The sequence below is a fragment of the Grammomys surdaster genome, unplaced genomic scaffold (genome assembly GCF_004785775.1).
Source record: "Grammomys surdaster isolate TR1022 unplaced genomic scaffold, NIH_TR_1.0 137, whole genome shotgun sequence".
Lineage (NCBI taxonomy): Eukaryota > Metazoa > Chordata > Mammalia > Rodentia > Muridae > Grammomys > Grammomys surdaster.
Genome location: NW_021604595.1, coordinates 135,481 through 152,267, shown reverse-complemented (window position 1 = coordinate 152,267; position 16,787 = coordinate 135,481). Strand labels below are relative to the sequence as shown.

Sequence of the window (16,787 nt, the reverse complement as noted above, 5' to 3'; positions counted from 1 at the left end):
AAGCTTCTAGACCATCCAAATGTAACAAAGCTGTTTCACATCATCAAAACTATAAAACATATCTTTACGGTGCTAGAATGTGCTGCTGAGGGAGATCTGGTGAGCTCCATTGAGAAGTCTGGCTGTCTACAGAAGGAGCAGGCTCAGCACTTCCTAACACAGATAGTGGGTGCAGTTTTCCAAGCAATGAGAACAGCATTCTACCCAGCAACATCAATCTGTGTGAATTTGGCCTGGCCATCAAGTCATCTCTGGAGAGAAGTTCAAGGGTGATACAGGTATAGTGTGTGATGTAGTGAGGCCGGATTCCCAACATATGTGAGGCAGGGAGGTGCTCTGCAGGAGGATCTGATCATAGCACTGTATTGACAAGTGCAGTTTGATGTGGTATACAACATGGCCTATCAACCTAGAGTCCTATATATGTAGTGGACATGGACCTCCCTCCCTGATAACACTGTGTAGACATTGTTAGGAGAAGGATATTGAGGACACTCACAATATAGATTTCTAGATATCAGTCCTGTCTAGACAGCATCTCTTCTACTGTGCCAGGTACCAGAAACAGTTAGACAATCCTCTGACCCTAGTGTAAGCTGAGATAAAGGGATAGGTATCAGGTCCTGCTGGTCATTCCACCTCCTGTCATTTACCCACATATTCTGCTAGATTCAGATCTTGCTGAAGACCTCCTACTCTGATATAAGAAAGCAAGTGAAATCTTATCAGCTTAGGTGTCAATCAAATTTCTTCCCAAGGGGAAACTTAACCTCTACCCTTCTTGTTAAGGTCCCATTGACAAACTCTGAAGGGATCCACTCTGGGAATCAGTGAGTGCATAGGTCTCACTTACAGGGCATAGGTTATGGGTTGCCTGCAGAGGGTCAGGTGTTCCTCCCTGCAAAGTTGTACCAGAAATGTTCTTACGCAGCGATGCTGATGTCTTCCACATACTTACTGCCACATACTAATGGAGTTCCCCTCCCCTAGTCTTCTCTGGATTTATACTCTAGCCCATCTCAAAGGACAAGTTCAATTAGGAAGTTGTTGCAAATATCATTTGTTTGTAGTGAGGACTCTTGTCCTGGTTTGCAGATGGGCCTTTTCTATTGGTATACCCACTCACCAAAGAAACAAAGAGAAAATTGTGCACTCACATACACAACACATATACAAAAACACACATACCACAAGAATACACACATACGCTGTACATTGGCAACAGAGCACGTAGAGTTCCTTTGTTTCTATATACAAGGGTATCCATGTTCTTAGTAACCTAAGTATGTCCCAAAGCCTATATCAGTGGAGTAACTGGAATTTCAGTGTAAAGTGGTGTAGAGCAGGGATAATTCATGTCATTTAAAAGAAGAATCTATAAGAAAATGAACAAAGATGAAAGCTCTGAGAATTGTGCATAGTAGCTGGTTAACCGTTCAATATGGAGCAAATAAAATGTATTTCCATATATAAAAAGAATCTTAGATATCTTTATTTGAACAGGGTATGATATGTCAGTTTTTATTTTCCCAAACATTTGTTTTGTTTTGTTTGTAAGTATTTCTTACGATATATTTTGGCTATATTGTTTCCTCCCTCCAGCTTTCCACAAATTCTTCCACTACCCACTGAACTTCATAATTTTATCTTAAGGAAAACAAAACAAATAAAAACCACATAATTATAGTGGTCTAGTGGTTATAATCTTAAAACATGACTTGCATTTAGAAAAATATCTAATACAAGTAGGAAAGCGTTGAAGGTAAAATTTTACAAAATTATGAAACATACATATAATATTCCTAAATTTAAAACAGTAATATCATCTTCATAGTTTAAAAAAATCATTTCAATAATGGTAATGGCTATTGTAATTGATATATTATAATTTAATTACAATGTGAATTCAATATACAAGTTTAAGATTAAATATAATGATAAATTTTTATGATTTTCCCCTGAATTTTGAAGATATACAAAAATAAAGGGGCAAAATAAAATTATTTTGAGGGATAAAGTATTCAAAGTCCTTCCATACAATATTTGGACCTATGGGACTGGAGAGGTGGCTCTGTATTTATAAACACTGGCTACCTTGGACAAGACCAGAGTTCAAATCTCAGCACTTACATGGTTGTTCCCAGCCATGTGTAATTCAATTTCCAGGGGAAAGTACTTCGCATAGAATAATTTCCTGCCAAGATTTACAACGAAGAGAGGGACTCTGTTCCTATAAATGATTGAGAAGAAAGTCTGTTAAGAGTGAGAGAATGTCTCGGCTGCGTGTAATTACACAGAAATATAAACAGGCACCAAATATACTAAAGTCCCAGACCCCTTCCGCTAATACTACAGTTACTGAAGTGATTGAGCTTGGGAAAAGAGGCCTCAAGATGTCACACAATAAACCAACCCACATGTCAGTGGAGCACTGTACACCTGAGCTGGAGCCCAAGAAGTGAACAAGCTTTTAATAGCCTCATGTGTGCAGCATCAGGTTCAAGGGCAGTCACAGCAATTAAGCAAGAGAATGTGAACATCTATCAACTTTGGAATGAATAGAGAAATCTGAGTCCATTAAAATAATGTGAAACAACTTAATACAAATGAATCAGATGTGGCTCTACCGAGCAAGGCTGCATCATCCTATGCTACCATGTTAAATGGAAGATTCCAGACAGAGAGGAGACACAGTGTGAGTGAGCCAGGCTGCTGTGGTGAGCAGTACAAAGTCAGTGTGTCAAGATTCTACTTAAACGTGAGGAGGAGGTTCCTAAAGTAAGGTGACATCCTCTGCAGTAGGAAGGGTAGACGACAGAGGAGCACATGGGATTTGAGGGTCTGACAGAACCCTGCATTGTTCCTCTGGATGTTTGTACATTTTTTGTTTTATACTAATGAGTTGACATTACACACACATTTTGCTGTATATTCCTCATTTTACACTATAAACAAACATATGAAGAAAATGCAATAGAAGCAGTGGACTCAAGATCTGTTGAAGCAGTGGGAGATGAAGAATGGATTGTTTCATTTGGGGCTTGGCAGGAGGGATGCAGAATAGAAAGAATATTATGGGAGGAAAGAGGGGAGGTTGAACTTTGACAGACAATGGATGCTGAGAGACTCTTTGGTCTCCTCAGAGATCAAAGGATTGTAAAGTAGGAATGTAGGATTCCAAATTATCCACAAAGAAACCTTCCACCAGGAAACCATCTACAAGCTGACAGACATTGTGTACACCAGAGTGGCACTGGTGCTGCATCACACAGGCTGCATGTCCACATATCAGCAAGGTGGTGGCCTGGGCAGTATGGATCCAGGTCTCCAGGGAGGGCACTGAGTGGACTCAATGGGGTGTCTGTGGTTTCTCTGCAGGCTTTGCTGTGTTACTGTGCAGGCCTGTGTGACAAGGCCCTCAGTAACCACCCATGGTCACACACTGCAGGTTCTATTCTGGACCATGACCTAGTCAGAGAGGAAGGCATGCTGTGGACAGTCACTACCCTGTCACCCAGGCTGAGATAAATGGTGGTAGGGGCTCAACCCACATCAGTGTGATGAGGGAATCCTGGGATAGGTCATCCCTATGTCTGTTCTAGAAATGCAGGTAGAGATTCTCCTAACTCGGAACTGGGAATGACAGTTTGTGATTATTGTCTCTACACACCACTCTTTACAGTGAAAAAACATCAAGGTGAGACAGTGAAAGGAAGACATTGGGCCACAGACCTAGGTAAGGTCTTCACATGGCTGGGCCATTCTGAAAAACATGTAGCCATTTGTTGTCTCTGCCAGGACAGAAAGATTAATACTAACTTCACAGTGATTAGTTATTGTGCCTTCTTCCAACATGCCCTGTCTCTTCATAAACTGCACTGAGGCAGAAGCAATGCTGACCTTCCCCTGCTCCCTCACTGTAGGACAGAGACCACTGTGCTGACAGGCAGGAGAATGAACCAGGAAGCAGCTCCTATCTGGGAAGGAGCCATGAGCAGGGAAGGAAGAGTTTCAGAAAGGAAAAGAGTTTCTTTGTAGGAAAAAAAACCAAGTTTATTACCAAGAGTCAGGGGGGAAATATGGCTGGGCAGATGGGACATCTAGAAAATCCTGGTGTGGGAAGGAAGGGATGGCCTGAGCCACCTGCTCCTTGATTTATTCTCGTAAGGTCTACCTGGAATCAGAAGCTCGCTGGGCAGCATCTGAAGACCAGGAGTAGTCATTTCCCCAGCGCTTGACTGAATCGTTCTCTTTGGGACTCAGAAAGCAGCCATATCCCATTCCTTTTATTTTATTTTGTGTATTTTCATTGTATTTATGATCAAAACCGGACTGCAGTTTGTTTGCAATTTCTCTGTATTTTAATGATTGGTTGTGCCCCTCAGGGCTCCTGTGATGATAGTGGCCCACTCCAATCGTTGGTCTAATTTTACCTGGGCCACAGGCTCTCAGGTCTACAAGACCAGGCTCCTGCTGGTCTCCAATTCCCCTGTATCCATGTCGAAGTTCTTTCCCCTTGGGGATGGGGAGCTGGTTATACATCTTGGGGTTGGCATGGCCACAACTCATTCTGGTTTCTCCTCTGCTATGGTTGGTGTCACAGAGACTCTCAGGAGACTGGCATGAGTCACCCTGCTGGGCTGCCAGTGATTCCACTTTACACCCTTTGGATGGGTCCCCTTCAGTGTTTTCCAGTATCTGAAATAAAACATTTGCAAGGGATTGCAGTTCAGCTAACATATTATTTATTGTGTCTTTTTTGGTTAAGTACTCCTGTGTCTGGTCATTATCTGGTGAAGGGTGAACATTTTTTAAATTATCTCTTTTCCCAGTGTGTTTTGTGGTGATGTTTCCATCACATAAATCACTCCTTGGGACGTTCTTCACACAGATTTTTGAAGAACCCTCTCCTTTTTCAGGTATGCAAGTCTTGGCTGTATCCTTTAACTGTTTGGACCTCAGGATTGAAGGCCTTACACTCCCAAGCCTTTCTCCCTGGCTGATGGGAGCTGGCATATTTGGTTGCAGGCTGCCTTTTCCAGTGCCTCGGATAGTCCTGGTCTGCTGGGGATTTTCGGTCTGAAAGTAGAAAGCAGGTCGCTGTACATACATGCATCTCTGAAATGGGTCTGGATGGGCCTTTGAGGCCCCATGGCTGGCAGCAGGTGGAGGGGTTCTTTTGGTTTTCTGAACCTCTGGAATACAATCTGTAAACACAGCACCCTTCATTCTAGCAGCTGGTGCACTTTCTAACAGTGTTCCTCCTGGATATTGGTGATGTAAATTTTGGAGGACTCTGCCAGCCTTGTTGTACTGTTCAGCCTTGGAAGCACACATGGGTGAAGAGGGATACACAAACTGGGGGAGGTTTGAAGCTGTAGCCCCAGGTGGGGTGAAATCCCTTGCCTCAAGGATGGGGAGACATGCTCTTCTTCTGTCTTTTCCTGGAAGCTCTGTGATCTTTGATGCCAGCTTCCTTTTAGTCTTTGAGTCCAGCAGGGAATGATGCTCAGCAATGTTCATATCAGACAGTTTGTCTGTCCTCAGTGCTGAATTCCTGGGTTTCAGCCCCTTTCCAGGGGTGTTGCATAAAAGGTAAGCCACCTTTTTTGCCCCAATACCAAGGCCCATCTTGATGGTGGTTTGCACATCAGCCTGAGCTATGTCCTTCTTTAAGGGCAGCCCTGCAGCTACAGGCCCCATCATTTTGCTACATTTGCAGCTTTCAGGGTTGGGGATAGAGGGCTGGGCAGGCTGGGAGAGTTGAGGACTGCTCTTGGAATAATGATCCAGGCTTTGTCCCTGAGGCTGGGTCAGTTTCCTGGATGGGAGGAATCTGATGGGGGTTCCCTGTTGTTCTCCCACAGTAGTTGCCTGTGGCTCCTTAGGGTGCTCGGATGTCCCACGGTGCTCAGGAAGGATGGAGGCAGGCCTGATAGCTTTAGTATCCAGGCTGACCCTGGGCAAGTTCCCAGTGTGCTTGCTAATGGGATTTAGGTGGTTTGGGTCATCATAACCTCTGACAGTTTTCGAATACAGTTCCTGTTTCCGGGGCAGGCTTTCAATTGGTAGGGATGCCTGTATCCTCCTCTCAGTGGGAGGACATGGCACTGCACAGTTCCTGCATTTCAAACAAGGAGGCATTTGCTTTGGGGTATAGCTTGGGGGTATTTTCTCTTTTTGGACTGGTTTCACACCTACTAAGTTTGGTTTCACAGGTTGGTGAGGTAATGGCTGGTACCTGGAATGCTGTGGAGGTCCTTTAGCCTGGGATAGACCTTGGTCAGGGTCACAAGTATTAATAAACCTCACAGATTTACGTTTTCCCAAGTGTGGACTTCTAAGGACATGGGCAGTAGCCACAACTGATTAAGAGAAAACAGAGGATATGCCCCAGAAAAGTTGACTAAATTTGTGCTGTATAGTGTCCTCCAAGACCTTGAGGTAAGACAACAGCTGAGAGAGAGAAAGGTGATCCAATTTCTGACTAGGGTCCCAAAATGTGTGTGGTGTGCAGTCCTCAACAAGTTGCTTGTTAACACTGCAAAAGACAGGAGACAAAAACATCAGATGCACCCAGCAGATCATGAGTCCCCTACATCTGTGTAAACATAGCACTTGTGCTCTTAGAGTCCCTCTATTGTGTCCGTATCACATGTCCCTTAGTGTCACACCCAACATGGCTGTCTCCAAATCCCACACTGCATATCATCTTCAGTATGAAGATCCCCAAACCCTGAGCTCACTTTCTGGTATGCAATATTTCATGAGACAAAGATTTCTTACTTTTTCATTGGTTGCGATGGAGTCTTGGTCTCTTCCATATTTTTTCCTCCATCTCTATAACCTGGAAAGAGTTATGCAGGATCAGGACAAAAAATGAGAACACACAGGACTGAGGCATCTCTCTTATGACTACCCATGTTAGGACTCTAATGCTCAACCACCATATTCCAAGGCCAGAACACTGAGAGTGAGCAATGGGAATGGAGGGACCTCATGTCTCCATTTACACATTCCTTGCTCCTCCCTCAACCTGTGCAATTCCACTAACAACATTGTAATGGCCACAGGGTCAGTTATCTGAAAGAGAAATGCAGCTGGGAGAATTGAAGCTACCTGCTGTCAGGAGGACCTCAAAGTCCCCCATACAGGGGCACAGACAATGACACAGTATCACACCATGCCGTGAACCACATTCTCATGTGTAGCGCCCAGGCCAGCCAACCACAGCTCCTTTCTATCACAAAACCTGGAAATTCTAGAATCCTAATTTCCTTCACAGAAGCCACCTCTTCTTCCCTGCCTATCATGTCCTCTTCACTAAAGGGTAGGCCATACTAAATTTCTCTCCACAGGAAAGCAGATGCCTACGTTTTCCAGCAACAGTTTTCTTACTGGTCTTCTGCCCCCTCTTCACATCCTGTCAGTTAGAAACAATACAAATGAGCTGATGACCCTTCTTCCTATCTCTTGTAGACAAGCTTCCTGCTCTCTGTGAAACCCGCATTTTCCATGTATTCTGTCATCTATCCTTGACTCAGTCACACTGAGCATAAACACGTTTCTTTGTTACCTTATTTTCAAAACAGAAGATGGCACTGTCTGTGCCATAGTTAGCTTGGATATTCTCAGTGTTCCTCAGACAAGATCCTGCCGAAGCCTAAACTCTCCAGCTGGCTCTGGGCTGTAAGGTGATATGTGCCTCCTCAGACCAGAGGAGACTCAAGCCATTGTCTGAGGCCTTTGGTCTCATCACCTGCTTCACATCAGCTCAACCCAAACAAAACAAGGGCCTGAATAGAGGACAGATGAACTTTCTCTCAGCTTCTTCTGTGTCCCCAACAACTCAGAAGTGTAGTCTGTTTTTGTAGGCACAGTAGTCCTTAGTGGGCTCTCTGACTCCTTGTACAGATGCTCTGAGAACGTCAGACAGCTCAGGGCCACTCTCACCTCTGCCCTGCCTGTCAGCCCCTACTGACTCTTCTGGAGATTTACTCTCTCCTGTCTAGCTAGACTTCAGTTACTTTGTAGGTTGTTCTTTCTTCCACCCATTCTTTCCCCTAATACTTCATAGGAGAGAAAAAAAAAGGACATTGGGGAAAGGAGGAGATGTTATGGTTAGACTTGTTTCTGTAATTGCAGGGAATGATGGGGGATGAATTCTTTGGGGATGTTTTATCTTTTCTGAACAGGTTAACAAAATGTTTTTATTCTTTCTTCTGTTCACACAACTACTGAACAAATCACAAACAGCAGCAAGGACTTGCAACCAGCAACAAAGGACAACCCACCATGTCTCCTAAGGACCTAAGATTTATCTATTCTCTGGAAAAAAACTAGAATCCCAAAAGTCCCAGGAACAGAGAAAATATAAGCTGCTGGCAATGTTATGCCCCAGCTTGAACATGAGGCAAGTCATACTCATCTGTTGAGGACAGTTTGGAGCAGCCACATATCTCATACCTGAGATCAAAATAAAAGAATATGTTCTTATGTTAATGGTTTTTTTTAAAAAACACCAAAATGTCCCTAAATCTATTTTCCTAAGAAATGTGAGAGTAACAGTCATGAACAACAGACTGCTGCTCCATTGTGTGTGAACCAAGGCTCTCCTCATCTTTCGGATGTCCCTTTCACTCTCAGGTGGTGATGACACTGGGTACTCCTTCAGGAAGGGAAGTAGTAGGAAAAAGAGCCCCACTCCACACATAATTGCAATGGTCATGTCCATCGCTATGTCCATGGAGCTGGGGCTCATCCATGAGTCACTAACTCTATTCATCAGAGTGAGAAAACTCTCCATCTTCTGATTCGCAGTGCAGCTCTCAGGCTACTGAGTCCAGGAGTGCAGTGTGAGGTGTGTCAGGAGGGCTCAGACCACATCACACAGGTGTGGCCTCCTCATCACAAAGGCCTCCTGGCAGGAGAGAGGCTGCCACATCCCCTCCCCAGCCACCTGCCTAGTATCCCCTCTTGTGTCCTTCTTCTGCTTCCTCCTTCCAAATCCTGCTGCTGAATCAGGCACAAATAGATCTCTGTTCATGTTTTGTTCTTTATTCCTGAGCCTCAGTACTCCTCTGTGTAGGCATATATTTTGTTGAACCTACTTTCTAAGGGTTAAATTCCCCTCTAGCCCACCAACCACCAGAAGTGGGAAAGAAAGGTTATTAGGATATGGGGGAAGTGGACCTCTATATAAACAGTTGTACAGGGCAATTATAATCTTTGTTGTTCTCATTCCAGTCCCCTATCAAGCACCAAACATGAATCACCCCCTTCAGAGCAGTCCAGTGGGCACACACCATACATGAATCAGCAAGGGCAGTTCAATGCAGATGAATCTGTGAGCCTCACCCAAGGGGCCTGAGTCCAAGGAAGCAGCAAAAAGCTTCCGGAATCTCACTAGAACTTCTTTGATGAGTTTCTCTCTAAGAAGACTCGACAGGTGAAGTTCAGCAATGCAGTATAAGGTGAACTAATACAAGCGTGTCCCCAGAATGAGCAGCAAGTTAGAGCAATCAAACCAAAGCTCAAGCTCCCACTGCCTGTGGGGTCATATTAATGTTCCTTCTAAACATCATGTATTCTTTCACCTGTCTGCTTTAGCAAAACATTCTTTCCCCTGTCTGCCCCAGCAAAACATCAGCATATCCTAACTGAGTGTCTAAAGAAACCAGAAATTGACATTGTATCTTTGTCTCCCAAAAGATATCTACTTGAGTCAATCAGGTTCTTAGTTTCTGACAAAGTGGGCTTCTCTGTGGAACTTGAGTTGTGTCTTCAGGACTGATGCTCTCAGGTTGTCTTCTGTCTGCAGATCCCTGTCTGTTCATTATGTGATCACAGCTGGTCTCAAGTCAGACACAAAACTTCTGTATCTTATTTATTTAGCTGTGTCATTATTCAATATAATCTAAAACAATGTACTTTTTGCCTTCGGGTATAGAATGGTAAGGAAAATGAAGTTCATTTCTTAACCATAAGAAAGCTTGTGGCTAATTGTTGACTAAACCTTCTATGATAATTGGAATGCTTGGTAGTGTTTTGATTCCTTTCTTTACTTGTTCATTTTTTGTTGTTGTTTTTTCGAGACAGGGTTTCTCTGTGTAGCCCTGGTTGTCCTGGAACTCACTCTGTAGACCAGGCTAGCCTTGAACAAACACAAATACACATACCACACAAGCATACAGTACACATAGATGATAGAGCACCTAGAAGTTCTCTGTGTCCATGTACATGGGTATCACTCTAATTAGGAGGTTATATGTTCCTAAACTAATTATGTTCCAAGCCCATATCATACGAAGGAATGGAGTTTCAGTGTGAAGTGGGGTGGAGCTTGAATAGCACATGTTGCTAACAGAAGAATCTATAAGAAAATGAACAGAGGAGAAAGCTCTGAGAAGTGAGCAAAGTAGCTTGTTAGCTGTCCAATATGCAGCAATCCAAGTTTTTTGATATATGAAACAGAAACTTTAGTTATGTTTATTTGACCAGGGTCTACTAACACATCTGGTTTTATTTTCCCAAGCATCTTTGTTTTTGTTGTAATTATTTATTACAAAGTATTTTGTACTTTGTTCCTATCCTTTCCCTTCCTCCAACTTTTCAAAAATTCTCCCTCACTACCCACCCAACTTCCTATTTTAGTCTTAAGGAAAACAAATCAAATAAAAACACAAAAATTACACTGGTTTAGTAGTCATAATTTTAAAATATGACTAGCATTTTGAAAAACATCTAATAAAATTAGAAAGGCCTTGAATATAAAGTTTTACATTATTAAAAAAAAGATACATTTAATAGTCCTAAAGTAAAATAGTAACATCATCTTCACAGTTTAAAATAATCAATTTTATAATGGTATGGGTTATTTGTAATCAAAATATATTCTAACCTGATGAATATGAGAATTCAATTTACTCTTTTCAGATTCAATAATATCATGATTAAAATTTAGGGTTTTTTTTCTCCTAGGAATTTGACACCTATGCAAAAATATAGGGGAAAATGAAGTTATTTTGAGAGACTAACTAGTTAAAGTCCTCCCGTGCAATGTTAGGACCTATGGGACTGGAGAGGTGGCTCAGTAGTTAAAAGAACTGGCTGCCCAGGAGAGGAACAGGAATTGAATCCCAGAACTCACATGGAGGCTCACAGCCATGTGTAACTCAATTTCCAGGGGAAAGTGCTTGGCAAAGAGTAATTTCCTCCCAAGATGTACATCCAATAAAGTGCTCACATCCAGAATATAAGTTCCTATAAATAACGAAGAGAAAGGCTGTTAAGAGTGGCAGAATGGCTAGGCTGCATGTTATAAAACAGAAATATAAACAGACTCCAAAAATAATAAAGTCCCTGACCACATTGGCCAATACTAAAGTCACTCAAGTGAATGAAATTGGGAAAAGAGGTTTCAAAGGGATACAAATTAAGAGCACCCATATGGTAATGGAACCTCTGTGCATGCAATCTGGAACAAAAGACATATACAAGCTATTTATAGCATTCTGTAGGAAGGAAGCAGTTTCCAGGGGAATCACAGCAACTAAATGGGGGACTGTGAACATCTGTCAACTTTGTAAGGAATAGAGAAATCTGGGTCCATTAAAATAAAGTGAAACTACTTAATACAAATGACCCAGATGTGGCTCTATCGAGCAAGGGTGCATCATCCTATGCTGCCATGTTAAATGGAAGATTCCAGATAGAGAGGAAACACAGTACGATTGAGCCAGAATGCTAAATTGAGCAATACAAGCTGAGTGTATAAAGATTCTACATAAATGTGAGGATGCAGTTCCTAAGGTAAGGTGACATCCTCTGCAGGGGGCGGGGATGATGACAGAGGAACACATGGGCTTTGAGGGGCTGTCAGAACCCTTGATGATTACCCTGGGTGTTTGTGTATTTGTTTGTTTTATACTAATGAGCTGACATCACATATTTGTTTGGCAATATTTTCTTTATTTTACACTATAAAAAACATATGAAGAAAATGAAAAGAAGTAGTGGAGTTGAGATCTGGTGAAGTAGTGGAAGATGAAAAAATGGTATGTTTCATTCAGAGCTTTGAGGGAGAGATACAGAATTGAAAGAAAATGAGGGAGGAAAGAGGGGAGAGTGAACTTTGACATACAACAGGTGCTGATAGGATCTTTGGTCTCCTCAGAGATCAAAGGATTTTAAAGTAGGAAAGCCAGATTCCAAGTTATCTGCATAGAAGTCTTCCACCAGGAAACAATGTACAAGCTGACAGACATTGTGTCAACCACAGTGGCACTGGTACAGCAGCATCATGTGAGCTGCATGTCCACATGTCAGCAGGGTGATGGCCTGGACAGGATAGATTTAGGTCTCCAGGGAGGGCACTGAGTGGACTCAATGGGATGTCTGTGGTTTCTCTGCAGGCTTTGCTGTGTTACTGAACATGCCTGTGTGACAAGGCCCTCAGTCACCACCCATGGCCACACATTGCAGATTCTATTCTGGATCCTGCTCTACTCATAAGAAGACAGATTGTGGATAGTCACTGCCTATCACCCAAGCTGAGGTAAGTGGTGGTAGGGGCTCAGCCTGCATCAAGGTGAGTAGGGGCTTCTGGGATAGGTGATCTCTATGTCTGTCCTAGAAATGCAGGTAGAGGTTCTCTGACCTTGGATCTGGGAATGAAAGTTTGTGATTATTGTCTCTGTGCTTCATTCTGTACAGTAACACAACAATGTGGGATAGTGAAGGGAAGACACTGGGCCACAGACCTGGGTGGGGTCTTCACACAGTTGACTCATCCTGAAAAATGTATACCCTTTTGTTGTCTCTGTCATGACAGAAAGATTAATACTAACTGCACAGCAATGGGACTCGGTGAGGGTGACACGTCATAGTGACCTTTCCACAAGCCCTGTCTCTTCCATAATCTGCTCTGAGGTAGAAGCAATGCTGACCTTCATGTACTCCATCATTGTAGGACAGAAACATCTGGGCTGAAAGGCAGGAGCAAGAACCAGGAAGCAGCTCCTATCTGGGAAAGAATCATAAGCTCAGAAGGAAGTGCTCCAAAAAGAAAACCATTTCTTTTCAGGGACAAAATCAAATTTATTACCAGGGGGAATGGGGGAAACAATGGCAGGTCAGGTGGGATATCTTCTAGATAATCCTGGTGTGGGAAGGCAAGGATGGCCTGAGCCACATGTTCTGTGACCTATTCTGGTAAGGGCTACTTGAGGTCAGAGGCTGGCTGGGCAGCAACTGAAGGCCAGAAGCAGTCTGTTCTCCTGTGCTTGACTGGATGGTTCTCACTGGGACTCAGAAAGCAGTCACAGCCCATTCCTTTCTTTGTTCTTTGGTTCGAGTCAAAGTCTTTATGGTCAACATCTGGCTGCTGTTGGTCTCCAATATCTCTGTGTCTGAGTGAATGCTTGTGTCCCACAGATTTTCTAGGTGGACTGTTGCCCATTACATTCTTTGTTCCTTGTGGATCACAGAGTCTCTGGTTAGCAAGCCCTGGCTCCTGACTGTCTCCGATTCCCCTGTACACAGATGGAAGTTCTTTCCCCTTGGGCACGTGGAGCTTTTCAAAGCACATCCTCCTCTTCTCTTGTTTCAAGTGTTTTTCACAGGGTCTCAGGGATTTAATCCCTGAATGCAGTTTGTTGTCATTTCCTCTATATAAGAAAGAATAGCTATGCACGTCAGCACTGGCATGGCCACAGCTAATTCTGGTTGTTGCTCTGCTATGGTGTGTGTCATAAGATTCAGATGAATCACCCTGTTGGGGTAACTGTGATTTCACCTTACACCCTTGAACCATTGATAATTCCTGTTCAGTGTTGTCCAAGATCCGTAACAGTACATTCGCAAGGGAGTGCACTTCAGCTAGCATTCTGTATATCATTGTTTCTGGTTTTAAGAATTCCTGTGTCTGCTCATTACTGGGTGGAAGGTGATTGTTCTTTGAAGAATCCCCTTGCAGGGGGTGTTTTGTGCTGAGTTCCCCATGTTGGATAGCATTTTTTGGGATGTTCTTCCAAGAGCTCATGGAAGTAGCCTCTTCTTTTTCTGGTATCCAAGTCTTGGTTGTATCCTTGAGCTGTGTGGTGCTTGGGATGGAAGGCCTTATGCTCCCAAGCCTTTCTGCCTGGCTTATGGGAGGTGGAGCATTTGGTTGCAGGCTGCCTTTTCCAGTGCTTTGGGTAGTCCTGTTCTGCCTGGGATTTTCAGCCTGGAAGTAGAAAGCAGGTCGCTGAAAACTCAGATACCTCTTCAATAGATCTGGCTGGGCCTCTGAGGCCACATGGTTGGCAGCAGTTAGAGGGGATCTTTGGGTCTCCTGAACCTGTTCAGGTGAGTGTATAGACACAGCAATCTCTTACCTTGAGGTACAATGATAGCTGAGAGACAGAGCTGTGATCCAATGTCTGACTAGCGTTACAAGAGGGCTGTGCTGTGGAGTCCTTGAAAAGATGCTTTGTGACGCTGCAAAAGACAGGAGGCAAAAGCATCAGCCCCAGGCAGAGGATCATAAGTCCTCTACATCTGTGTAAATATGGCACTTGTGCTCTTAGAGTCCCTCCATTGTCTCCATATCACATGTCCCTTAGTGTCACACCCAACATGGCTGTCTCCAAATCCCACACTGCATATCATCTTCAGTATGAAGATCCCCAAACCCTGAGCTCACTTTCTGGTATGCAATATTTCATGAGACAAAGATTTCTTACTTTTTCATTGGTTGCGATGGAGTCTTGGTCTCTTCCATATTTTTTCCTCCATCTCTATAACCTGGAAAGAGTTATGCAGGATCAGGACAAAAAATGAGAACACACAGGACTGAGGCATCTCTCTTATGACTACCCATGCTAGGACTCTAATGCTCAACCACCATATTCCAAGGACAGAACACTGAGAGTGAGCAATGGGAATGGAGGGACCTCATGTCTCCATTTACACATTCCTTGCTCCTCCCTCAACCTGTGCAATTCCACTAACAACATTGTAATGGCCACAGCATCAGTTATCTGAAAGAGAAATGCAGCTGGGAGAATTGAAGCTACCTACTGTCAGGAGGACCTGAAAGTTCCCTATACATGGTCACAGTGCCTTAAACCACACTCTCATGTGTAGTACCCAGCCCAGCCAAGTACAACTTTCCATCACAAAACCTGAGGATTCCATAATTCAAATTCCCTTTCTAGAAGCCTCCTCTTCTTTCATCCATATCATATCCTCTTCATTAAAGGGCAGGCCAGAGGGAATTTCTCTCAACAGGAAAGCCAAAACCTACCTTTTCCAGTAGAACTTTTCTTCCTGGTCTTCTTCTTCTTCTGCCTCTTCACATTCTGCCAGTTAGAAACAATACAAATAAGCTGGTGACCCTTTTTCCTCTCTCTGGTAGACAAGCTTCCTGCTCTGTGTGATCATGGATAACATGAAACCTGAATTTTCCAGGAAGTTTTTCTTATCCATCCTTGACTCAGTCACACTGTGCATAAACACATTTCCTTGTCACTTTGTTTTCAAAACAGAAGAAGGCACTGGCTGTGCCACAGTTATCTCAGATGTCCCCAGTAAGTGTTCCTCAGACAGGATTCTACACAAGTCTGAGCGTTCAGCTGCCTCTAGGATATAATGTGATATCTGCTTCCTCAGAACAAAGGAGAATACAGCCCTAATCTGAGGCCCCTGGTCTCATCACCTGATTCATATCAGCTCAACCAAAGAAAACAAGGGCCTGAACAGAGGACAGAGGATCTTTCTCTGAGCTTTTCCTGTGACCCTACCTACTCAGAAGTGTGGTCTGTGCATGGAGGCACAGTTGTCCTCAGTGGCCTCTCTGCCTCCTTGTACAGATGTTTTTAGAGCTTCAGACAGACACCTCAGGGCCACTCTCACCTCTGCCCTGCCTGTCAGCCCCTGCAGACTTTCTGTGGAGATGTCCCCTCTCTTATCTAGCTAGACTTTAGCTCCCTTGTAGGTTCTTTCTTCTACCCTTCTCCACCCTCTTTCTTCCACCCATTCTATCCCTAACACTTGATAGGAGAGAAAAAAGGGATGGAGTGTAAAGGGGGAAACATTATTGTTACACAAGTTTCTACAATTACAGATGGGGGTTTTGAGTTCTTTGGAGAGGTTTCATCTTCACTGTCCTGATATCAAATTTCTTTTTCTTCCCTCTGTTCACACAACTACTGAACAAACCACAAATACCAGCAAGCAATAGCAACCAGCAACAAAGGACAACCCACCATGTCTCCTAAGGACATAGCATTTATATATTCTCTGAAAAGTCCCCAGAATTCTAAAAGTCACAGGAATATAGAAACTGCTGACAAAATCGCACCCCGCCTTGAACATGAGGCAAGTCATATTCATTTGCTGTGAACAATTTGAAGCAGCCCCATATGTCATACCTGAGATTAAAATAAAAAATATATATTCTTATGTTATTTTTTTTAAATACCAAAACTGTCCCTAAACCTGTTTTCCTAGGCAATGTGAGAGTAACAATCATGAACCACAGACTGGTGCTCCATTGTGTGTGAACCAAGGCTCTTCTCACCTTTGGGATGTTCCTTTCACTCTCAGGTCCTGGTAATACTGTGGACTCCTTCAGGAAATGGATTAGTAGGAAAAACAGCCCCACTTCACAGAAAATGGCAATGGTCATGGCCATTGCTATGTCCATGGAGCTGAGGCTCATCCATGAGTCACTAGTGATATTCATCAGAGCGAGAAAGCTCTCCATCTTATGAATGGCAGTGCATCTCTCAGGCTTCTGAGTCCTG

General features: G+C 43.4%; 1 protein-coding gene across 1 annotated transcript; it reads right to left on the bottom strand.

Annotated features, from left to right (window-relative positions):
• Positions 1–4,170: 4,170 nt before the first annotated feature.
• LOC114617503 lies at positions 4,171–8,806 on the bottom strand. Its single transcript, XM_028763089.1, has 5 exons — positions 8,641–8,806; positions 8,409–8,428; positions 7,375–7,423; positions 6,787–6,847; positions 4,171–6,121 (listed from the first exon to the last, which is right to left on the bottom strand). The coding sequence occupies exons 1-5, from the start codon at positions 8,804–8,806 to the stop codon at positions 4,171–4,173; spliced, it is 2,247 nt and encodes a 748-aa protein (XP_028618922.1).
• Positions 8,807–16,787: the final 7,981 nt, after the last annotated feature.

Coding starts and splice junctions, on each gene's coding strand:
- LOC114617503 (XM_028763089.1), bottom strand. CDS start 8,806: ATGGAGAGTTTTCTCACTCTGATGAATAGAGTTAGTGACTCATGGATG. Junction 7,424..8,408: donor ATGAGTATGACTTGCCTCAT/GTTCAAGCTGGG, acceptor TCTAACTGACAG/GATGTGAAGAGGGGGCAGAA. Junction 6,122..6,786: donor CCATCGCAACCAATGAAAAA/GTAAGAAATCTT, acceptor TTTGAAATGCAG/GAACTGTGCAGTGCCATGTC.